At 36.1% G+C, this 25787-nt stretch overlaps 1 protein-coding gene across 1 annotated transcript in view; it reads left to right on the plus strand.

Annotated features, from left to right (window-relative positions):
- The window catches only part of MCF2 (MCF.2 cell line derived transforming sequence), a 95280-nt gene that overhangs the window by 61899 nt on the left and 7594 nt on the right, over positions 1–25787 (plus strand). The window contains exons 11-23 of the mRNA XM_063083487.1: positions 900–1091; positions 2105–2296; positions 3590–3761; positions 7779–7816; positions 10420–10508; positions 12426–12492; positions 13192–13307; positions 13424–13493; positions 15343–15435; positions 19301–19393; positions 20275–20400; positions 21103–21324; positions 24800–24892. Coding sequence (XP_062939557.1) covers positions 900–1091; positions 2105–2296; positions 3590–3761; positions 7779–7816; positions 10420–10508; positions 12426–12492; positions 13192–13307; positions 13424–13493; positions 15343–15435; positions 19301–19393; positions 20275–20400; positions 21103–21324; positions 24800–24892 — 1563 coding nt within the window. The remainder of the gene's footprint in view (positions 1–899; positions 1092–2104; positions 2297–3589; positions 3762–7778; positions 7817–10419; positions 10509–12425; positions 12493–13191; positions 13308–13423; positions 13494–15342; positions 15436–19300; positions 19394–20274; positions 20401–21102; positions 21325–24799; positions 24893–25787) is intronic.

Genomic DNA, 25787 nt, shown 5'->3' on the forward strand with positions numbered 1-25787 from the left:
TCTCCTGTTTGGTATGTGAGAGCAAGGCAAAGCTTTTAAAGATGTATTCTCAGCAAAAAAATAGATTTATGAGTGAACCACAAGCACGTAAAAACAAAAATTGAGAAGCAGCGGTTATGGTCCCCAGTCGCTGTGATTGTGGGACAAGTTACATATCCCTTTGGTGTAATAGAAAGAGAAGGCAAACTGGCTTGGAAAGTAGGGAGCTTGTTTTTTTGCTTGTTTTTAATAATTTTTCTAATTTTAAATTGTGGTAAGAAACATATAAAATTTGCTATCTTAAATTTTTAAGTGTTCAGTTAAGTAGTATTAAATATATTGATACTGTAGTACATGCAACCGATCTCCAGAACTTTTTCGTCTTGTAAAACTGAAACTCTATGTTCATAAAACAGCAACTCCCCATTTTAATCCTGGTTTTCCCTTTAGCTGGATAGACTAGTCACTTGGTTATTCTGGCCTTCAGTTTTCTTTATTTTACCTTGACAAACATTTCCTGAGCTCCTACTATGTTTTAGTCAGGTGAATGACAACTCTAATGCTATTTCTGATGATATGAAGTATATTAGCTTTTATTTGGCTGTTGTGTACCTCATTTGATACATGCAGTACTTTTCTAAATCCATACATACCAGGAAAAGCAAATCTTGCCCACATTTTGGGTGGGATGCTTAATTTCAGTTTCTGTAACCAGAAATGCATGAGCTTCTGATGACATCACTGCTGTACCTAATTACCGTAACCAAGCTTTTTTGCAGCCTGCAAAAGTATGACATCAAGTTATATTTTTGGCAATATATCTCTCTTCCTCGAACAATTTGCTTCTTATTTTCTTCTTTTTTCATCTATATGAATGCAGAGATCATGCAGTCATTATTTTCTTTCTTTCTTAAAATCAGGATGTATTAGCAAAGGTCCAGTTTGTGATATTACATGGACACAGGCTTGCAGCAAATCACCATTATGCACTTGATTTAATCTGCCAAAGGTGCAATAAGCTACGTTACCTTTCTGATATTTTGCTTAATGAGGTAAAGGCAAAACGGATACAGCTCAGCAGGACCTTCAAAATGCACAAACTCTTACAGCAGGTAATGTGATAGAAAATGATCCATTTCTGAAAAATAATTTAATTTTTTTTCCATGGGTCCTCCCAGCTTGACATACTTTGCCCTAATGCCTCATGATACATCTTTTATCTTCTCAGAGGTTGTAAGCTCAGGTGGAGGTTTGGAATTAAATTTGTAAGAAGTCTGAAGGACTGAGTTTGCTTGTGGTTTTTCAACCCATCTACCTATGCAGTATACATGGCACATCCAGTAGAGTAGGAATCTTGCCCTCTGTTCTGAATATTGAGATTATGGTGGTGATGGCTTCCTTTCTATTTTTGGTACATCTCTGAAGCCTTTACTGCTGACAGTTTGCACTCAGAACACTTTTTAAAGCCCGGGGGGCATTTCGTTAAAGCCTGAAACTCCTTTCATGTTTCATAGTACAGCAATAAAAAATTAAACAGTGACTGAAAAATATTGCTCCGTGGCTTGTGGGTCTGACCTCTTTCATGATTAGGCAATGAATCGAAAGGTCACCCTGCAGATCTGGTCTTGGCAGTGGAATGTAAAACAGCGGTATCACTTATAGTCATCATATCGGAATATAAACATTTTAATTTGCACATCACCTTCTCTGGTAAGAAAACCTTAATTCTTGTCCTTGACAGCCATGAAGCATTTATATTACACTTTATATTTTGATAGGGGTTTCAAATTCAGGGAAAATAATATGTAACTAAAGTGTTAGTGTTGAGAAAATGCTTATACTCCTGCTGCAGAGTGAATTCCTTGTTATGAAGTAAATGCAGTGCTTCCCAACCTTGGCCGTGCATGTGCAATACCTGTGGAGCTCTGTAAAAGTATAAAAGCCCAGCTTGTGTCCCAGAGCAACTGAATCAGAACTTCTGGGGGAAGACCCCAGATATCTTTATTTTTAACAGCTCTGAAAACCATTCTGACTCACATGAACCAGGGCTGATAGCCATTTTCTTAATAGACAAATATATTTCCTTTTTATTCATTCATTTTTTTTCCTGTAATTTTCTCATCAGGCTCGTCAGTGCTGTGATGAAGGGGAATGTCTTCTAGCTAATCAGGAAATAGATAAGTTTCAGTCTAAAGAAGATGCTCAGAAAGCCCTTGAAGACATCAAAAATTTTCTTGAAATGGCTCTGCCCTTTATAAATTATGATCCTGTAAGCCTACAGTATGAATTTGATGTAATTTTATCTCCTGAACTCAAGGTAGGGGGGCTTATTTTTTTCAAATAAATTATTCAAATAAATATAAAACATATATAATTGCAGTGGTATGGGTAAGAGTTTTACTACCTAACAGCTAACTTCATGTCAAATTGCAATTACACAGCTCTCTTAAGGATTAGGCGTGACAGTAGTGTCACTGTCAAGCGTCAAAGAATCCAAAGGTATATGCTTGTAATGTAATGAAAAGTAATTTCCTATTTGAGTTCTGACTCCATTATTTTTAAACACTTTTCACAAACTAGGAGATCTCACATACATTTTCTTGTGCATCCTTGGAGAAAGGCCCAAAGCTCTCCTAGAATGTCAGGCCCATGTCAAGAGCACTCTTCCCAAACCATCTTTCCTTGTGCTGCGGTGACCATCAACAGATGCTTTGTGGACACAAATCTCAGTTTGAGAAAGAAGAAATAAATAATCTGGGTCTTCTTGGGGAAAGGGAAGTGGGTAGAATTTGGTGTTAGCAGGGTGGAGAGGTATAGGTGAGTTTAGCGCTGCCCCTTGGAGATGACATGAAGGGCTCTCCACATTATCGATAACAGCATTTATGATGCTACTTGCTGCTAAAATGTGTATTGACTCTAAGGTTCGAGCAGTATCTGAATCCACGCTTAGCTGCAGATCCTGAGGGATGCCCCCTCAAATCAGAAACATGGTTACGGCAATAGCCAAATGATTTTCTGGAAGCAGCCCAGCTTAACTCTAACTGCCTCAAAACATCTCGAAGGGGTAGAAGGATTTACGAGGGTACTTCAAAAAGTTTGTAGAAAAATAGAATTAAAAGATAATACAAATCTTTCCATGAACTTTTTGAAGTACCTGTGTACCATCTGGTGTCTCTGAAGAGGCTGTTACAACATGAAGAACTGTAAAGAGTGTCCTGAAGGCAAAAATGCAACGAAGTACTATGCCAATGTTATTCATTTGATTGTTTTTATAACTTGGTGGCTTTCTTATGCTAAACAGGAAAGAGTATTATGCCTTCTTTTCCAGCCATTATCTCTTTCAGCCAGTGAAGAGCAAATCACTCTATACATTGACCAATTTCATGACTGCTTAGTAAATTTCATCCTCAAGTTGTTTTGGTTGAGATCTTGGTTTTATATCCATGCGAAGATAATACATTAATCTGTTTTCCATTATGTTCCTAAATTTCTTCTAGTTATATTTTAAACTCTAAATTAATTTTTCACTGTCTGAGTCTGAGAAATGTAATAAGGTTTGTAATGACCCTGTGTCAGAGAATATTTCATAGAATTCTCATGCAATTTGCAGGTTCAAATGCAGATGGTACAACTCAAACTGGAAAACATTCGAAGGATATTTGAGAACCAGCAGGCTGGTTTCAGGAACCTGACTGATAAGCATGTGAGGCCGATCCAATTCGTGGTGCCCGCACCTGAAAATTTTATCGAATCTAGAGCACGGTTTTTTCCATCTAGACCTGGTAAAATACCTTACGTTCGCTTTCTCTATCCTCTTCTTTTCTTGCTGTTGTTCACTTTGTTACTCTTGATGTAAATACCAATTCTTTCTTCAATGTTGATAAATTGCAATTTTATTTCAGCATCTTTGGTCATGCGTAAAGTATATTGCACAAGGCAGGAGTCAGACTGAGATTATTTTATAGTAGTGAAACAAAGTAGTAATATAGTGTAGTATGAGGATGATGAACATCTCAGGTCTGACCATGTGAGCCTTGCAAATAAGTGTGAAAATTTTAATGGCATCAAACTCACACTTTCCGTCAGCAGGTGGAGAAAAGCATAGTATACTGGTATACACATACTGCGCGTGCTTACGTGCGCACACACACGCACGAACATATTTACTCCTACTCTAGATGAACTATTACTTGTTTCTTACAGGCTTCCGGTAAGCAAATGGCTTAGATGATAGGATGGATTGCCTTTTCTAAATAGGGCTGGTAAACAGAATAATTTTGTTGGTAATTTACTGTTACAGAGTCCTTTTCTAGTTTTATTCTTTGTAGGCTAGTTTTAGCCATGTAATAGCTACTTCCTTTCTAAGTTCTATGGGAAACATCATTATCCTCATGATGATGGTGAACTACTGTAGAAATAAGATGGCCCTATGGCCCCAAGGGTTCCTTTGGGCTGTTTTTGGGGCATCTTAGGGGAAAATAATTTGATCTTTGGGGCCCTAAGTTAGTGGAATGGGTGATCATGGGACAAAATTTGGTCCCTCTGATCTAAGTAGAATCAGAGACTTCATTAGTGTGGGGAACTGCTTTGAAATTCAAAGAAGGCTTGAGCCAGGGATAATGACATAAAAATATAGCTCATCCCCAGCATGGATCAGATTAAAAAGTAGTGATTAAAGCAGGTAAGTAGGCTAAGGTGATGAAAGTTATATAGTTAATACATATATATATATACATACTTACAAATAAAACTGTAAGTGATGTCTTAAATGAGTGTTATCAACAATATCAAAGATATATTGAAGATACTACAACAGAGTAAAAAGAACAACAACAACAAAAAAAAACTCAGAAAGGGAATAAAAAGCAACAGCTACAATAATAAAAATAGAATAGGTCGATATTCCTGAGTGGAAGGCACATCTCAGATTTCTGGCTCCGTTTACTGGCTGTGTGACATTGGGCAGTTCACTTCACTCTCTTAGCCTCAGTTTCCATGTCTGTAAAACAGGAACAATAATACCTACTGACTTCAAAGAACTGTTGTAAAGACAAAGTGAAAAAAATTGCAGACTATGAGAAGTACTCAATAAACTGGACTATTCTTTCCCTCTGGTTAAAGCTTCTTGCTTAATAGTCCTCTAAAAGCTCATCTCCTCTAAAGGGGTTCATGAAGTGACGCACTGAGGAATGGGCTTCTGAGGAGGAGACTGTCCAAGACCCACTTAAGTCATGAGTCACTCAAAGTACATTTTGGTTTGCATTGTTTTATTTTTTTTCTTTCTGATACTCTTATTTAATGGCATTGCACTTTCTTTCTGCAGTGGGAGTTGGATACTCTTTCTTTCAAGCATGTAAACTTTTTTCAAAAGGTACCCATCTTTATTATATTACTTGTCATAAGTACATTTTCTGAGTTTGTGTATGTGTGGAAAATCAGTTTGGCATCTAGAAACAGCAGCAGTTCATTCTTGCATTCTGCCCGCAGTTAACTTTTTCCTTTTTTTCATATAACCATCTGTTTCTCTCAGTATTAAGCTTAACTTGGAAAATGGCTGTATAAAAAGTGGATTATGCATTGTGCAATATATGCATGTATTGAAACAACACACCGTACCCCCCCAAAATAAATATCAATAAAATTGGAAAGAAAAAAAGAAATAAAAAGTAGATTATGCTTCCAAACTTAGTATCTTTCATATAATGACCACTCGAAAAAGAATAAAGAAAAACAATTAGCAATGTTAGAGTGAAAAAGGCTTTTCTTTTGTTTTAGAGACTCATGTCATCCATAATCCAAATTTTTGTTGGAAGTAACTTGGATTTGCTTCAGTTTAAAACTGCCTAACGTGGGCCAGCCCCGTGGCTCACTCTGGAGAGTGCGGCACTGGGAGCGCCGAGGCCACGGGTTCGGATCCTATATAGGGATGGCCGGTGCACTCACTGGCTGAGCGTGGTGCAGGCGACACCAAGCCAAGGGTTATGATCCCCTCACCGGTCACAAAAACAAAAAACAAAAAAATAAAAAATAAAACTGCCTAATGTATTTATGAGGAAGAAGGCAGTGTAATGAATAAGTGGCATGAGTAGATAAATAATTTTATCCACTATCCATCATTGTTTGTAAACTAAATCAAAGCATTATTTATGCTACAAATCTTGTGGATTTTACACATGCTGTTCTCTCTTAGGAACACTATTCCCTTCCCACTCCTTTTCGCCCTTGCTAGCTAGCTCCCACTCCATCAGATTTCCTATCTTTAGGCCACTTCCTTCGTGCAAGCTCTTCCTCCCGCCTCTCCACCTTCCCCGAACCCTACTTTGGTGAGGTGTTTATGCTATGTGATAACAAGCCCCTCTGCATTTCTACTCAGCTTTAGTGTAGTTGTCTGTTCTCTGTCTCTTTTGCTGGGCTGTAAGCTCTAACTCTAAGGGCAAGGATTGCATGCAATTCATCTTTGTATCTCCAAACTCAGAGCTTAGCATATAGTATGGATACTCAGTCATTTGATATATATTTACATTGTTGGAAAAATGAATACATGTACCTTGCCTTTCAGAAAAAGATGTGTTCCTCATGAGTTGTGTATACATGTCTTTTGCATCTCTTCATGTATTTGCAAAGAATTAGTTAGTAAAGCTAATAATTACTCCGTGAATTACCTTTAGAAATAAGTTTGGATCTCTGTATATCAGGTTTCTTTAAATGGGACACATAGTTTTTATTGAGAAATTGATTTTATATGGTAATTACCACTAAGTCTAATATATATATGTATGTATGTATGTATAAACATAAAGTCAATATACAAGCATATAAGTTAATAATTGAAAGTGACATATAGAATGTAGAGAACGTAAAAGCCTTTTCCTGAGCATGCCTGGCACTGGCTCCTGCCAAGGAAAGAAAGACAAAAAGTATGTTCCTTCCATGGGGAGAGGAGACCCATGCACCTGAGCAGGTGACAGCCTTTGTAGCAGCCCTGAGAATTAGGAACTTAAACAATCTAGTCTTTGGCTGTACCATGTGCCTGACTTTGCAGGAACATGTCAACTCCTTGCTTAATAATACAGGGGCTCACCCTTTGTACACTGAACATTTTTAAAAATAAGATTAAAGCTTTGAATTTTGAAGGAGGTTTTTTTTTTTGGTTTGTTTCATTTTAACATGCTTTGGAAATGTTGTTTTATATAGTGGTTAGAAACAAGTATGCTGAGAGTAGACTATGCATTTGAATACCACTTCTGTTTCTTAGGTAAGATACTAACCTTATTTCCTTATCTATAAAGTGGGGAAAGAAGTAGTTACCTACCTTTTAGGGTGATTTTGAGGATTAAAAAATAAAATGCATCTGTAGGGCTTAGCACAGTGGCTGGTATGTAGTAAGTGACAGATAAATGTTAGATGCTCTTATTCCTAGGTTAAATTTAGATTTATTTTCAAAACTTTTCGATCCAGTTAATCAATGAGCTACAATCTGATTAAATGTTTATGTGTCAGAATGAACACTAAATCTGAAAATAATTATGAGTGCTAGTACCTAGCTCTGTGCTCGTCAAGTAAGTGAATGTTTAATGAATGACAGAATAGGTAAAATACATAGCAAGATTGTGCTTAAGAAGTTGTTGAAATCATATAGGCAAGTCTAACCAATCACTGTCTTTGATGGTGTGATTTAAAAATACTAATATAAACAAGTTGGAATATTAACTGTCTGTTCAGTAAACATGCATGTGTTTTCATTGAAAGTGATGACTTTAATTCTGGTTTGAAATTCTTCTTTCACTTTTCTCTACCAGAGAAGAAGACTTGGAGACAAAATCAGAGCAACTTAAAAGTAAATATCATTCATTAATTCAAAATTGACTTCATTGCTGTAGTTGCAGAATCAGTGTGGGGGTTTAAAACCATATTTTTTATTCACCACACCAATATTGCACATTTGAAAGCCTATTTAATCTAAAAGAAAAAACTGCTGCTGCATTGTGTCTAATTGCAGTGCTGGCATACCTCCAGATGTACGAGCAGTTTCTCAAGTCCTGGCTCAAGTTCAGAATCATTTCCATATAAGTCCCAGCTTTTCTTCACCACCCTCCTCCCCCCTCACCTCAGTAAACCTAAATAAGTGTCGCACCTTTCTACAGAAGGAGCTTTCTTTCATGAGTGGTTCCAGTCCTGCAAGTGTGAAGCATGGACAGAGGACAGGTTCTAATGGACCATGCAGAGGCTAATGCTAGGCTCAGAAAAGGCATCCATTCATTTCTTGATAGACACAAAATTTTTTTTGTTTTTTGTTTAGTTATCTGTGATAGTCTGGTATCTGCAGAGAAAAGCCTTATCATAGCTGCAAGACCCTACATTTTCTTTGTGTGTTCTTTATGGTAAATAAAGACAAGAACACATTTCCAAGAGGCAGTGTAGAGTAGTGGTACAAGTTGTGAACTAGATTGCCTGGCTTTTAATCCCAGTTCTATCACTTACTGGCTCTACAATCTTGGGTAAGTTCCCTGGAACTCAGTTTCCTTATCTATAAAATAGAGATCATAGTAGAACACCCTCATGGAGTTAGTATAGAAATAAAATAATCTATTATTTGTGAAGCACTTCAAATGTTCACATATGGCATATGGTAATGTTCTCAGTTTTCTATATAATTATTAGCAGCCCGGTGAATGGCCTAGAATGATATAGTAGGCCTACTTATTGTGCCGTACAGTCACAACTTCTAGTTTCAAGAAGGAAACAGGATAAACGCCAAACTTCATTCTTACATGTGTTTCGGTTCTAGTTGCAACTCATAAAACCTTAACATTTCTCTACATGGATTTAGTCAGTTGCATATCCCCAGGGAAAATATATGAGACTGTGGCTCTGTACATTTTCTCGGTAGGGTTACAGATGGTAAACACAGTTCCAAACTGCACTCTTCAAGTCAATTAGTACAATCCTTAGGTATTTAAAAAGCATAAATTTATGTTTCATGTTTCAAATCTTTCTATACTCGTATTTCAGAAACCTGTAAGGAGTACATGGTGTGTACCTATCTGATAAGTGGAGTATGCAATATTTTTAGTTTTAATTATAGTATTGAAACGATGATTACAGTTGATACACTCACCAGACATAACAAGTCCAAGTGCACCCTGGAAGAGGGAGCATGATAAAGGTGGCAACCTTGGGCTTGACTATTATCACTTGTTAAGTATGTGACCTTAGTCATGTTACTAAACCTCTCTGAGCCTCAGTTTTCCCATCATTAAAATGGGGAAAAGAATGCCAAAGCTTGCTAAATTGCTGTGAGGATTAGATATAATGATGGACTGTGCCTGCACAATATATATATATAGGTATATAGAATGTTGTAATAAATGTTTGTTCCTTTCCACCTGTATTTGTAATAAATATGTCACATTTTGTGGACATATTATTTAGCTGATAGGTCCTGTACTTCATTTTGGGTTCTAGTTGTCACGAAGTAATGCTACATTTACTTGGAGGTCAGGCTTTTGGCAAGCTCAGCTGTGCAATCCAAGCTACAGCCTGGATCCCAGGAATATACTTCAAATGCTTTAGAAGAGCAAATAACCATCATGAATCTCATGCAGCTGACTCAGTAACCCAGCTCAAGTCCTTTAGAGTCTGCAAAATAAAGCAGCAGTTTAGGATCAGGGAGGCCACTTATAGCAACAACTAACATGTGGCAGAGAATAGAGACAGGTTACAGCCATTTTGAGGAAGAATAGACAGTTTTGCAGGTCTTAGTAGCCCTGGAGTACATCATCAGATGTATCACATTCACATTTGCAATGATGCCACTGAGTCATTAGGAAAAAGATGAATTATGTTTTGTGACCTTGATTAAAGAATTCAAGGATGCATGGGATATATTCTAGAAAGGTTTCCATCTAAAATCATTAAGGTTAAAGAGCTGTTTTGGTTCTTCAATGAATAAACTTTATCCAGAAAATCAACTCTTTTTTATTACAAAAATTATTACTAATATTTTATTCATTCTTTTGTGAATGTCTTTTTTTTTAAAAGATAATTTCTTATACATATATGGGGTACAAAGTTAACATTCAATAGTTGTGTACAATGTGTGATAGATCAGGACAGTTAGCTTATTCATCATTATAATATAATCATTCTTTGTGACCATTAACCAATCAACTTTTTATGAATTAGCCTTATTTCCCAAAGGTGCCAAATAAATAAAAGTTACTTTATAAAATAATTCTATCTTAAATCTGTCCTCTTAGGCAACTCAACTCAATTTTTACTAGCACATATCAAGATTAATTTTGAAAAAAATTCATAGTGTTATTTTTCAATTTATCTACAGAGTTAGGACCTAGAGTAAATTTAATTTGAGTTAGATATCCTTGGAGAAAAACTATGCCTATATAGATGGTAATTTAATTTTTATTTTCATTATTTCAGATTGAAGTGGCACATGATTGTTGGGAGAAGAGAAGTTCTGGTCAATCCTCCAGTTTGGACAATGACAATAGCTTGGATGCATTAAAGAAGTATCTTTTCTTTATTCACATAAACTCACATGCACATCTACCTGTGGGAGCCTCTGGTTCAGTGGTCAAGGCCAATGTGCTTAGATTTCGAGATCTCAGAATGGGGCTCTACCGGGCTTGATGAAAAGAGCACTAGTTGAGGTGTCAGAAGTCCTGGATTTAGGCCTAGCCAAGCTATGTTCTGTTTAAGTGACCTTTTTTTTTCAGCTCAGTTTTTATTTTATTTATTTATTTATTTTGTTTGTTTATTTATTTATTTTTAAAAATTGATTATACATGTTTTAGGGGTTCAACGTTGACATATGTTGATTAAATCAATGTTACTTGCATATATATTGTTACAAATCATACTTATTCTTTACGCCCCTTGTCCAATCTCTCCCCATCTCCCTCTCCCTCCCCCCTCCCCCCTCTAGTTACCCTAGATTTCTTCTCTCCTTCTGAAAGAGTAATGGTTACTCTGTTGATTTGTTGCCTAGATGATGTTTAAGTGACTTGAGAAAAATTAACGGGACTTTTTCAGGATTTTCGTCGCCTCTTTTTTTTTTTTTTTCGCCAGACTAGAAAGTGAAGGTTTTTGTTTATTATTTATAGTTTTTTGAGCTTTATTGAGGTATAATTGACAAGTAGAATTGTATATTTTTAAGGTATACAACATGATGCTTTGATAAATGTATGTATTGTGAATTGCTTACCATAATCAAGTTAGTTAACACATCTGTCATCTCACACAGCTACTATATTTTTGTGCTAAGAACATTTAAGATCTGCCCTCTTAGCAAATTTCAAATATACAATACAGTACTGTTAGTCACCATGCCATACATTAGATCCCTAGAACCTGTACATCCTTCATAAATGAAAATTTGTACCTTTTGTCAACATCATCTCTTTTTTAAAAGAAGTGAGAGTGAATGTGACAGTGTGTTAAAAAACTACAAAGGATTACATAATCAACTTTATTTCATAGATGTTAACAATAATCATTGTTCTGTCCATATTTACAACATTTATATTCTAGATATAAGAATATCCACCTTTTATTTTATTTATTTTATTTTATTTTTATTTTAATTGATTATACATATTCATAGGGCACAGTGCTAACCATCAGCACCGGTGCCCAAGATGTGGCGATCAGATCAGTACATGCCCAATTCACCTTTTTAATTTTATATCAGGGTTGTAAGGAGCCAGTATTTTGCAGCAAGTTGTATGGAAATGTATGTATATATTTACATATTACTATATATATATTCATATTCAAAGGCTTTTAGATGTGAAGTGCTTTAAAATGTAAAGAGAAAGAAACAAAGGTAGAAGTAAAATCAAATGGGTTACTTAATATGATGTCAATTGGAAATCACATTGAAACAAAAATGTGTTTTTTCTACAGAGACAGTAAACAAATTTAGGATTTACACTTGGAAAGAACCATGTAATAAATCTACTGTCTGTCTTAGAAAATTTCAGAACATTACTGGGAAAAGGGAAAAATAGTACCTAAAAAAATTGTTAAGACAGCGAGGTTACTAAAGCTCAGAAATTGTGCCGTTCAAAAATAAATAAATAAGAACCCGTACATTTAGAAACAGATTTTTGTGAGTTTTTAGTAAATTGATTCTTAATCTTAGTGTGTTAGAAATAAAGTTTTTTTTTAAGTTAATAGTAACCCTTGAGCACAACCCCCTTTTTTTCAAATATATTTTAAAGAGTCTTTGTGGGTGGTACTTATTCTAGAAACCATAAAAGTAGTTTCATATTTTGATGACACATAACAGCAAAACCATTGGTGTTTCTTATGCATTAACTGTTTTTACCTTGGACAGTTTATAGCGAGAATAATGGAAACACTGCAGTACAATTCTCAAGTAATAAAATAACTGCTAAATATGCTTTTGTTTTGTTCTGTTTTAGTCACGTCCTGAATGAGCTGATACAGACTGAGAGGGTGTACGTTCGAGAGCTGTTTACTGTTTTGTTGGTAAGTGACTCATATTGTATTTTCTGCATCTTTCCCTGAATGATCCCTTGCTGCATTCATTAGAAAGTGTATGGGGAAATCTTCTGTTACTGTCTCCTTTCTTGGTTGTCACATGGCTGCACTGGATAGTCCTTCTATTGTTTGGGCTGCACGTTGGTTAAAATGTGCCTATTCAGGTTCTCCCTCAGCAGTGGGAATGGCTGATTCAGAATTTATTACAGAAGAGAGAAGCTGTTCTCTTAGGGATGCAGCAGATTGTTATAATTGTTCCCAGGGTGCTATTTAGACGTCGTGATGTAAAGAACGGAGAATAGAATAAAGAAATGCCATGATATTAATTTGGTCTGCAAAACCCTAAACACTTATTGCCAGTTTAAGGAGAAGTTAATGACCTGTAATCTAATTTTCCATATTTGGTTTCTGTTTTGTTTCCCACACTATAAGCTACCCTGAAGGAGAAAGAGCTGGCACTTTATTCTGCCCATTGAGTGAAAAACCTTGACTTCCTTGTCCTGCCTTCTAAAAAAAAAAAAAAAGTCATGGATAACTTTGGGAACTAGGAAATTTGAATGTTAAAATTCAAGCAGCCTCACTCACAAATCCCCTCCTATATATTCTGCTGTACCTACACCTTTGGTAGCCCGATCAAATGTTAATATAAATATTTTAAAAATACCTAAATATATTTGTTTTGCATAGGGCTATAGAGCAGAGATGGATAATCCAGAGATGTTTGATCTTATGCCTCCTCTTCTGAGAAAGAAAAAGGACATTCTCTTTGGAAATATGGCAGAAATATATGAATTCCATAGCAGGTATGTAACTGATGAATTCAGTATTTGTTTTTTACATTATTTAAAGGGCTATTGACCAGTTTATTATATTCATATAAAATCATGTTATATATTTTTTTTCTCTAAAATTTTCACAGCATTTTCATGGGCAGCCTGGAAAATTGCACTGACGCTCCAGAAAGAGTGGGACCTTGTTTCCTGGAAAGGGTTAGTTAAATATTTTTTTAAAAATAATAAATACTATTCTGGGCCACCAAAATAGTAGCTCATTTATAAGAACAAATTTGGAGGCAAGATAGGTATTTTCTTAATGTCCTTATGTTTTTGGAGAAGACACATCACTCCAGCAAATATTTAATGCCAAACCAAGTTTTGTTGCAGAAATGAACGCAATGGGATATCCAGAGCATGCATTGTATTCTCTGTGAGGTCAAATCCTTCACTGGCTCAGCTCGTGACCACTGACCTCTGGGTGATCCTAAGCATCCAGGGACCATCCTGCCTATGACGATGTGAGAGTTGGGATCATCTTACTAAAACAATTCTGGGCTTGGTTAATTATTAGCCTAAAAGATGCCTTGGTATTCCCCTCTAACACATGTAAAGTCTTAGAATTGAAACTAGTCTGGCTTTTAGCCACCAAGGCATCTATCACAGGGACTTCACAAAACAGGGAGCTGTCTGTTCTTTTTATGCTACAAAGTCATTCATTGAGGCTCATTACTCCACGTCCCAGGAGCGTGCTTAGTACAGTTGATTTCCTAGGTTAGTGATCATATTCTCCTCCATTAGTTTCCTCTCAGAATATTTTTTGCTTACCCTTCTCTGCTTATCTAGTTCGTCCTCTTCCTGAAAGATAAGTTCTGTCTTGATTTGAGAGTCAATTCAATAGAGGTGATTGTTGAAAGCTTCAAAATGGATATCTTATCCCAGAAAATGTTTCCCAGAAAATGTTTATGATATGAGAAGAGAATAAAGCTAAGAAAAAACTGTGTGTCCCAGAATGTCCTAACTTTAAACGCATTTAAACTATGACCAATTTGTTCCCCATCTTCCTCAAGCAACAGCAGTCTATCTTCCCTTTGGACTCTGAAGTACTTAACATCTGTGCTACTCGTTGGAGATTTTTACATTTACTAAGCATCTTTACATGTATAAATGAATTCTCTCCCCAACTTGGGGGGAAGCTCTTTGAGGCAGGGTCCATATCCTTTATATCTTTGTATCTCTCATAAGGTTAGCAGAGTTATTTGCAACCAGTAGTGGTTTAATAAATGCTTATTGATGATATGGTCATTCATTCAATAGCCACCTAGTGAACACTTCCTATACACCAAACACTGTGCTAGGCAATGTGGATAACAAGCCCAAGATTACTCAGGTAGAAAAACAAGGAAACCATTGATTGTGTACAGGATGAGTTACACTATATTAGAGATATACAAAGGGTCCTTGTGGGAGCCCAGAAGAGGAGCATCTACATAGCCTGGGGGAATAAATAATGGCTTTATAGAGGAGATGACTCAAGGGATGAATGTTAAACAATGAACAGGAGGTAGCCCATTAGATGAGGATCAGAGAAAGATGACCAGGGAGAGAAAAAAGCATGGACAGATGCGTAGGTGGGTTATGCCACAATGATGATGTTCCAGTGATGGATGAATCATAGGACCACAGGCTCTAGCTTGGAAGTTAGCTCCAGGTTCATTCGCTAGGGAACTGACAGACTAATAGCATAGAAAGAGTATATTTCTTGATACCCTATTACCTCATAGTTGTGAAAAAAAAAATAGTTGGTTTTTAGAGTTCAGACAGAGAAGGCTTTTCTCCCTCTAACTCTCAAGCTTGGTAAGTGGAAGCTCAGAAATTACTTGGATAATTATGTGTCCCACCATCAGGTCCAGTGGGCATGCTGTTCTTGGAATGCAGAGAGCTCCTGACCAGCTGCCGGTAGGGCAGGCCCTTTAGGCCACACTCACTCTTGCTCAGCCTTTCTTGATAACAAAAGTTTGTATTCACAAATTGGTAATATGCTTGAATTTGCTTTTTATCACAGAAGGATGATTTTCAGATGTATGCAAAATATTGTCAGAATAAGCCCATATCAGAGGCAATTTGGAAGAAGTATTCAGAGTGCGCCTTTTTCCAGGTATAGTAATCATTCAAGTATTGGATATACTCTTTCTGGAAGATATTGGGATATTTCTTCTTTATAACTTTGTTTATAAGTTATGTATGTGTGTTGGTCAAATAGCAGTTCTACTCTCCTCAGAACACACACACACACGTGCACACACACATATCTTTGCTGCTCCTGAGAGGCAACCACTTTCAGTGCTGTTAGCTATATCTTTTGGTATTTACCTCCACACCTCCAAATGAAATGTTTATCTTTCTGCTTCCTACCATGCAAGATGAGGATTTAGCCTTCTTTCACCTCTCCCTGCCCACCACATACATACAAATACTTCTTTTCTCCCAAAACTTCCAATATAGTTATTTTGTCATTTTGGTTAGATTGATATACAGTCTTAAATTATAAACACTATGTAATTTCTCTGATGAATCATGTGGTGTAATATAGTTGCTTTTTCTCTCCTTTTGTTTTTCTTACTATTGTTTTTTTACTCATTTAATTATCTAGGTACTTACCTGTATTCTACCCCAGCCTTTCCCAGTTGTGGGAGCTATAAAAATCAAATCTCAGTACATTTAGACAAATTTCATTTTCTCTGAGTTTTGTCTTCTTGAAGAAATCTCTCCTTGAGTCTTCTGACCTGTTCATGTAGACTCAGCAGGCCTGTTGTATAGCTGTCATCTTGGGATCTTGGTGAATACCATTTTTGGGAATCTCTTCCCTCGTCTGCTTCCTAGGTGCCATGTCTTTATCTCTCTTGTTTCACTTCCTTGTTTCACATCCTCCAGTAGTTTTACTGAAAAAGTGTGTGTGGTAGGTGAAAGTGTTTGAGAGCTTGCATGTCTACAAATGTCTTTCTTCTACCCTAACACTTGATTGCTAGCTTGGCTCTGTATAAAATTCTAGGTAAGAAATAATTGTCCTCAGAATTTTGAAGGTATCGCTCCATTGTCTTCTAGCTTCCAATGTTGCTGTTCAGAAATCTGATGCCATTTTGGTTTCTGTTCCTTTGCAAGTAACCAAATTTAGGGAACTTATTTTATCCTTAGACTTCAGATGTTGGCACTACTTTTCATCCATTATGCTAGTCTTGTGGTGATCCTCTGTCCAATTTACTTGGATTTCTTTGATTTCCTCCACCCAGTTTTCCCCATTCTCTCTTTCTGCTATTTCTGTTGTACAGATGTTGGTATCTGGGCTAGTCCTCCAGTTATCTTATCTTTTCTCTTTATTTTCCAGCTCTTTGTCTTCTTGTTTTACTTTCTGGGATTTATCTTCCATTTCCTCTATTGAGAGTTTTATTTCTGCCGTTATGTTTTTAATCTTGAAGGGTCCCCCCGCCCTTTTTTTGGTTCATTTTCTCAATGTTCTTTTTCATAGAATCCTGTTTTTGTTTCATGACTTCAATATCTTCTTTTATCTATATGAAGATAATAATAGATTTTCCTTTTAAAAATAGTTTTCTTTTCCCTGCATATTTTCTCTTGGCTTCAAATTGCTTTTTTTTTTTTCTTCCTTTTTCTTGTTTGGTTCATGATTACTTATCTTAGATGCTTTCCTCGAACGTCTGGTGATTCTTGTCTGTCCACTTATGTTAGGAGTATGCACTAAAAGCTCGTTGGAAGTTTCCTGTACATGTGTGGGTTTATTGACCATGATTCTCATTGTTGGGTGATTGTGTCAAGCTGTTTTCCTTGGGGAAGGGGTTCCAATACCTGTATCTTTGGGTCCTTTCTCTTAGGCTGGTCAGATTCCCCAAACTGCTACCCTGTGTATAAGGATACGGCTGCTAGTGTTATGGTAGCCAAGTGGGGTAAAAAGGCTGAGGGTCTCTAATTTGATAGATAACTATTCAAGTACTCTCCTTGTTTTCGTATGGTACCCTGCCCTCGACTGGAGCTTGTATCCCTCAGTCCAAAGGTCTTCTCTTTTACTTCTTGCCAGATAAACATCTCTTCTTCTGCCAGGAAGAGGAAGGGGAAGCTACCCAGTTGTGCATAGTGGTGTGGTTGTCTGAGAGGCTCATTGCTTTTTATTTTAGACTTTAATGCCCATGTAATTTTTTTCTGCCAATTAGCTTTTTTGAGATATAATTAAAATACTATGAAATTCACCCTTTTAATGTTTATAATTCAGGGGTTTTACTATATTCACAGGTTGTACAAACATCACCACAATCAATTTAAGAATGTTTTCATCTATCCACATAACCCCCTGTACCTTATAACAGTAAACCCCCCAATTTCTCCCACTCCCCAAAGCCCTAGGCAACCACTGATCTACTTTCTGTCTCTATGCATTTGCCTATTCAGACATTTCATATAAATGGAATACTGCAATATGTGACCTTTTGTGTTTGGCTTCTTTCACTTAGGATAATATTTTTGAGGTTCATCCATTTTGTAGCTTGTGTCAGTTCTACATCTTTTTAAAGGCTGAATAATATTCCATTTTATGGATATATCACATTTTATTTATCCATTCATCAGTTGATGACATTTGGGTTGTTTCTACCTTTTGATTATTATGAATAATGCTACTATGAAAGTTTTTGTACAAGTTTTTGCATAGACATGTGTTTTATTTCTCTTGGCGATATGCCTGGGAGTGTGATTGCTGGGTCATGTGGCAACTCTGTGTTTAACTTTCTGAGGAACTGCTGGACTGTTTTTCAAAGTTACTGCATCATTTCATATTCTAACCAGCAGTGTATGAGGGTATCAATGCTCCACATCTTCATCAACACTTGTTATTATCTAATCTATTATCTATCTATTATTATCTGATCTATTATCTATTATCTTTCAGCAAACATCCTTTTTTGAACCCCACCTTTATCTCCCACTTTCAGAGGTAATTGGTGTCTGTAATTTCCAAGTCCTTGTGGAAGAGAAGGATATGTTCTATAACATAAATTGACTTGTTCCTTGGCTTTTCCCTCTGCCAATTTGAGATTTACTTTTCTCCAGTGTGCTCGGTTGTTCACCCCATGTCAGAGAGTGGTTTCCAGTTTCCAAATATAGCCGATGTTTTCTCCTTTCTCATCTTCTTTCTAACTGGGTTTTTGCCTGTAAAAAACATTTCTGTCGTTTTAGTTGAGTTTCACAAATGAGGAGATCTAAATGCATGTATCAGTACCCCATCTTTAACTGTAAGTTGATAATTCTTATTTGAATTAGACTGTGAATTGGATTTTATTAATATCCAGAGGAGGGCCCTGGATCTTATTCGGGTATATCCTCCTCCAATCCCTTTGTGTTCTGCACTTCCTATATGCACGTTTCATCCTACCAGCCCCATCTTGCTCTAATGATGGGCCCTACAGTGTTCCCAGGACCCAGTGTAATGACACTTATATTTATAGTGACAGTGAGCCAGTTATTAGATGAAATATAGCACCAGTTGGTGAGGGCTGTATTTTTCTTGTGATATTTTTTTAAAAATCTGTTCTCATACCAAGTCTGATTTATATTCAGCTCAGCCTATTTATTTTCTGGGTATTGGCCTGTGGAGCTGAGTCTTTTGTTAATTTTCTTGGATATATTAAAGAACTTTTTAATCATGTTAATGTAAAGTCATTCCTTTTGCTTTCTCACCTTTCAAGCATTCCACATCAATGTGAATTTATATGTGAAAACTTTTTAGTCTTTGAAATGTTGAAATTTTCTTACCTCCAAATCCTTGAATCCATTTACTATAGTTTTTCAGATACACTATGTCTTATAATTTCCATGCCATATATAACATAGATTTTTCTGATAAATTTTCTTTGAGATATAAGAAACATTCATGCATTCCATCTAATCAAACAACACTTGGCATTTTTACAGATTCATGTCTTAATTTAAATGTATTGATAATTATCTTTTAATGATAGGAATGTCAAAGAAAATTAAAACACAGACTTGGTCTGGATTCCTATTTACTCAAACCAGTGCAACGAATTACTAAGTATCAGTTACTGTTGAAGGTAATTACATAAAGAGTTTGTTTCTTTATTTGCTTTCTTTTTTGATATTTAAATGTCTTTTACTTATGTTTTTGGGTCAGATGTGGCAAAGCCATTAAAAAGGAAGTAGTTTCCTAGGAAACACTAGAAATAGGTAGGCTCAATGACGGGGAAGGCTGGAGTTAGCAGTAGAATTAGTGCAGTGTGCTCCTTCTAGTCACTGTGGCTATGCAAATGCCATGGGCATAGATGTCAGGCCGAGGATATCTGCAGTCTTAGCTAGTTAATTCTCAGTACAAGCTTCGTTGATTTATGCATGTTTTACTGAAGAATTTTTAATGTTGTTAAGAAGAACTAAGCATATATTTCTTATAGTTTTGAGACTGTATTTCATATGGGCCTTCTCAATAAAAAATGCAAATGGCACTCCCCTAGTGTAATGTGAAAGGATTACTAAAATCTTGTGTTAAATGTAAATACAACGTAGCTTCATTTAAAATGTATATTCACAATGTGCTATGCTATATGCATCATGAGTGCATCATTGATAAAACAGATTATTGCACTTGTGTGTAGAAAACAAAAAAAAATACATGTGCCATTGCTTTAAAAACTAACCTCTGGTATGTCTTAATAGCTGTTCTTCAACTCCAAAAGCATTGAATGTCCTTTGTTTTATACTGCTCAGTCACTGTTCCACTTCTTTCCCAATTTTGACATTGTTATTGGTATTAACATTAATATGGTATTAACATGACAAAGACCATATGAAAAAAATTACTCCAAAAAATGATATTATCTTTGGATTCCTGCTTGAAAGCATGTTAGCCAAAAATTTATTTATTTTCTCTAGCTATTAATATCTGCCTAATATTAAGTTTAATTCCTGACCCTAATTACAGGAGCTGTTAAAATATAGCAAAGACTGTGAAGGATCTGCTCAGTTAAAGGAGGCACTTGACTCCATGCTGGATTTACTGAAGTCAGTTAATGACTCCATGCATCAGAATGCAATAAATGGCTATATTGTAAGTAGATTTTAATAATTGTTAGAATTTTAAAGGTAAGCATGTCAACATCCCTTTCTTCTCCTGGAACCAATTGCATAATAAGGTATAGTTGTAGATAAATGGAGATCAAATTATTAGCATTATTACTGATAATGCTAAGTAGAGAATTGGTTTCAGATCAGCAGCCAAATGGATTTGTGACATTCCCTTTGTTCCCAATAACCAGTCCCCAAAGTCCAGACCTGGGGGGGATCCTGCTTGAAGAAATATTAAGTCAGCTAAGGAGAGACATATTGTCCCCAAATTGCTGCTTGCCCTAGTCCGGTTTAGATATGGAAGAAAGGGATCAAATCTGTAGAGCTTGCAGCCTTTAGCAGATTAACTTCACTCACTGGGGAAACTTGGACTGGTGTATGTCATGCATCCATCAGGACTGAGGAAAAGATGGGAGAATTACCCCAGCTGAAGTATCTCCACATGGAGGCGATATGAAGCCAGGGAAAGAGAAGTTTCTTTTATCCTCCACCCCCACAGTAATTTTGTACCTATGTGATGCATGGCATGGCATGGTTTTAATATTAAAAGTTATAATGAACAAATTTCAAAAACCTTGTAAGTTATGCTTTAGGGTTTTAGTAGCTCAAGCAAAACATGAAAATGTTGTCAGAGATCTGAATGTAGCTCTGCCTTGAACTAATGGACTTTGATTTGCCATTCTAGGGAAACTTAAACGAGCTGGGTAGGATGATAATACAAGGTGGATTCAGTGTTTGGATAGGACACAAGAAAGGTGCTACAAAAATGAAGGATTTTGCTCGATTCAAACCAATGCAGCGACACCTTTTCTTGTATGAAAAAGCCATTGTTTTTTGTAAAAGGCGTTTGGAAAGCGGAGGAGGCGCTGATAGATACCCATCATACAGTTTTAAGCACTGTTTGAAGGTAAGACCATTTAAATTATGTAATGTAATATTGTGATATATAAAATATAAAATATACATATCCCAGTGTGTACACTTTTTCGATTCAGTTGAGTGGGTCTTATACTTTAGCTGCACGTTTCTCGATCTTGTTAGCAAGGAACCTTCCTTTCTGTCAATGTAATTTCAAAATGGGTATCTTCTGTGCTTAGAATATTTCCACCTTCCTTTCTGTATCTCTCCTCCAGTCCCTAGCACCACCCTCCCTCCCTGGGTGTCCATGGCCACCTACTGCTGTCTCCTTTCCACATCTGTCCTGCTATATCCTTTGAAATTACTTGATTCTCTCCTGTAACCAAAACTGCCATTCTGTCCTAATATTAGTTTGATATTAAAATGAGGACAGTATTTTTGGAGGAAATCACTGGCAACTCAATGATACTTCCAGCTGATTTTGTCATTAGACAAGAGGAACTTTCAATTCACATGCGACCGTAATTAGCAAATTTGTTTTTTTAACACCTAATGAATTTTACCTTTCAAGTTTTAAATTTTAGAAACAATATAACATGTGTTGTAGGAAATTTGGAAAATAGAGGAAATTATTACCCTTGATTCCCCAACCGCTATCATTTTAGTTATTTTTCATAAACATGTTCATTCATAGTCTTCATCACCAGTATACATGAGAATTAATTAAATTTTCAGCAGCAGGTATAAAGAGGACAGGCAAAATGTCCTGAGACAGGCCTGAGGTGTTTGTGTTAGGAGGCTACCAGCTAAACAGGCCCTGCTTTTCATTCTCCCCATGGAGTCAGCAACCTCAAGCTGTTCCTAACAAGGTTCCTGCCCAGGGGCAAGTCCCCAAGCTCTTCCTGCTGTCTGTTTCCCCTGCTTCACTTCCGAACCACCCAGCAGCTTCACGGCTTCTGTAAAACTCTGACTCTTTTCATCCCAAATGCCCATTTGCTCCTTTGATATTAGCAGTGTACCTCTAAGCCCCCAAATCTCTCAGGGTCTTTTATGTCTCCGATAAACACTGGTTAGGAACCAGGAACTTGTAATCTATTTCAGACAGGGTTCAGATCTCTTGCTGTCTTCTTGGGAAGGTATTTTACCTTCATAGACATATTTGACCCAAATCCATTTGATTCACATTTTATGTATGGGGTGACCTAGTTACTACCTAATGTAGTATATCTGATTTGTGTTGATTTTTTATTTTACCTTTAATTTGTCACAATGATAGGCATGCCGATACAATGTTTCTCAAGTACATTAAAGCAAGGAGGGTCTGGTATGAGGTAATGAAGTCGTGAGAATTGAAGTTACAATGGTTACCGTGGAAACAGAGAGTAGGATAGATGTGTGAAATATTTCAGTGGAAGGTAGACATGTGGGCTTGGTGACTTACTAGATATAGGAAATAAATGGTACGTGACATTCGAAGGAAGGAAATATGTCTGATTCTTCTTTGGATTCCCAATAATGCTTAGTATCCTTAATAAAAAAAAAATTGGTGATGCTTACAAGGTTTTAGACCAGGACTCCTGGGAAAATGGTCGTGCCACTGACCGAGAAAGATGGAAATTAGGATGTATCTTAGGCCTCCCTATGCTGACTTCTTTTTCCTTACCTGTCATGAGATTCCAGCATTAAGTAGTTACTAGTCAACATGTAACTGAACAATTAGGGTTATTAGTTTCAAAGTCTTACCCTTTTTAGAGAGGATCCGTGCAGATACTCTACTGCTGAGCAACTTCTCTCTCACTTTAAAGAGACTCTTGTTTTGACCATATCACACCAAGCTGGAATCCCATAGCCTGGCCACGTGCTTTCTAATAACTACGTGCTATATTTTAAGTTGGCTATACTTATATGCAAGGAAAAGCCCTTAGGTCATAATTAATCAGATGGAGAGATCTGAGTTCTTCAGATTCCTTAGTTTGTGTGTTTATTCTTTTCATGTTTTTTTTAAACACCAAAGATGCAATGTATTTTGAGAAGTAAAATAAAATAAAATTAAATTAAAAAATATAAACTTAACAAAGATGTATGTAGTGCTTACTACGTATCAGATATAATGGTTAGATTTTCAGGGCAATTCAGTAAATCTCATTTAATCAATGATGATATGCTGTCTGCAATGAAAAATAACAAAACTATTGCAATTCAAATAAAGGAAAGAGTAGAAAGCTATTTAATCCTTATATCAACTCTGTGAAATAGATGTTCTTCCCATTTTATAGTTGAGGAAACTGAAGCTCAGAAAAGTTAAGCAATTTGCACCAAGACACATAGCTAGTGAGCGGTAGCAGTGGAATTCCAACCCAGGCCTGTCTGACTCCAAAGACTGTGTGCTTTCTAGCTTATCCTGCTAGAATAAGATAAAACCATGTAATAAAACAAAATTAATTTTTAAAAAGATTGAATATGAGATTTTATTCATCTTAAGTCCTGACCTTTAGACAGAAGTAGGTTAGTTAGGGTGGTGGAGTAAGAATATAAAGATATTTTGGGACATTCTGAAAGCAACTTCTGACTACATTCAGGGTGGATGTCACACAGACTCTTTCATTAATATGTTACATTTCATTTTAAGCATAATTGATTTCCTTTTCTTTGATATGGGGATCTCACTAACACTACCTTTACTTATCAGCTTTAATTAGGGTCATTTGGTGGGGGGCGGATCATAGGTGGAACAGAGAGTGAGATATTCCTTTAGATAATTAGGTAGGAATTGAAAGAAAAGAGAAAAGGAAGAAAGGAACTAAAAGAGAACATGTGTACAAGAAAGTGAAATTGCTCAAAATGGAATTAACCAAGCTACTAGAAGCAAAGGATGAAAGAAAACGGAAGAGTTTGTGCTTTGCATAATCATATGGAGGAGAGGAAAAGCTCTGGTAAGGAAGAGATTTTGTGTGCAAGTTTCACTGGCTACAAGAAGACATCACTGTCCCATGACAGATTATTTGTTTTCTAGAGAGACCAAGGGATTGGTAGAAATAGAGGGATTCTTGTGTACCTAGCTGGTTCTCCACTGCAACATAAATTGGATGTTCATAACATGTAGGGCTTCTATAGAGATAACTGATAATTTGTAAGATTAACTGATCTGACAAATAAATATTTAAAATAGCTATTTAATTTTGGATTGCTTTTTTCAGTGATATTTAATTATTTTTACTTCTGTGTTTGACACAATAATTTGTTTTAATAATGTGTAGTTAAGTTATAACAGAATTCAATCTTAGATGGGCTACTGGGATGTTCTGATTTGTAACATTTGGGTCAGTCACTGGAATGGAGCATGCAACCTGAACTATAAAGTGCATGTCTATGATTGTACTTACCATTTCATATTTGTTGAATATAAAATATGTATTTTGTCCAAGTAAGAAATTCTTTTTCATTTGGAATATGAGGGAGGAGATTTAATGTAATTTCATATTTAAAATAAAATGCTCTTGAAAATTTTGACTTTTTTATTGTAGATGGATGAAGTTGGAACCACTGAATATGTAAAAGGTGATAATCGCAAGTTTGAAATCTGGTACGGTGGGAAGGAAGAAGTTTATATTGTCCAGGTTGGTCATTTAAAAATTATTCTAGAGACCATAACCTGCGTTAAGATACAAAAGTCTGAATTTGCAAGCAAAAGTAACTTTGGTCACATTTCACATAGGTTACTTGAATATTATTTGAATATTGTTAGTGATGTACTTAAATATTTTTTCCAGTAGAACGTTTTCTTTAAATTAAGGTACACTTGTGGCGTTCTCTAGGGCTTTAAGATGTCACTACACTAGGAGACTTATCAAGTATAGCTGACAGCTTGGCAGGTGCTTCTTTCCTATCAAGATTTGAGAGTTATGGAATTATAACAAGTCTGAGTTCCTCTTGTGCTCAGCATTCAAAGGGTAACCTGATTACAAGACATGGGGATGGGACAGTTCAGATTTGTTCCCTGCTTCTAATGAACATGGATAAAACACTGGCCAGAGGTGCTATAAGGTCCAGCCTGTTTTAGGAAAGGGAAAAGGAATCAGAACATTTCAAGAAGATGTTGTCATTTCAATAAATATTTGTATCACAACTTGTGACAAGTCAGCGTGGTGCTATCTGTTGAAAATGCTCAGTGTTTTTTGTTTGTTTTAATTCTGTACTAGGTGACTATAATTCATACAAATACATTTTCTTGGTTTGCTTAAGATATAATGCTTGATATCACCTAACAAAACATCTTGAAAGTAATGGGAGGATATTTAAGAAGGCTTTCATGTTATCGCCAGACACTGAGATTATTCTGCAATTTATTGTCTTTTCTGAAATAGTAGAGCTTGCTTTATTTTATCAAAATTAGACATAAAATATTTAGATTTTTAAAAGAATCCTCCTGCAAAAACAGAAGTGAAATTATATTTTGCATTTTATCCAAGCATTATTATTCTGTTATTTAAGGGCAATTTCAAAATGGTTTTG

Source organism: Cynocephalus volans, chromosome X, assembly GCF_027409185.1.
Source record: "Cynocephalus volans isolate mCynVol1 chromosome X, mCynVol1.pri, whole genome shotgun sequence".
NCBI classification, from domain to species: Eukaryota; Metazoa; Chordata; class Mammalia; order Dermoptera; family Cynocephalidae; genus Cynocephalus; species Cynocephalus volans.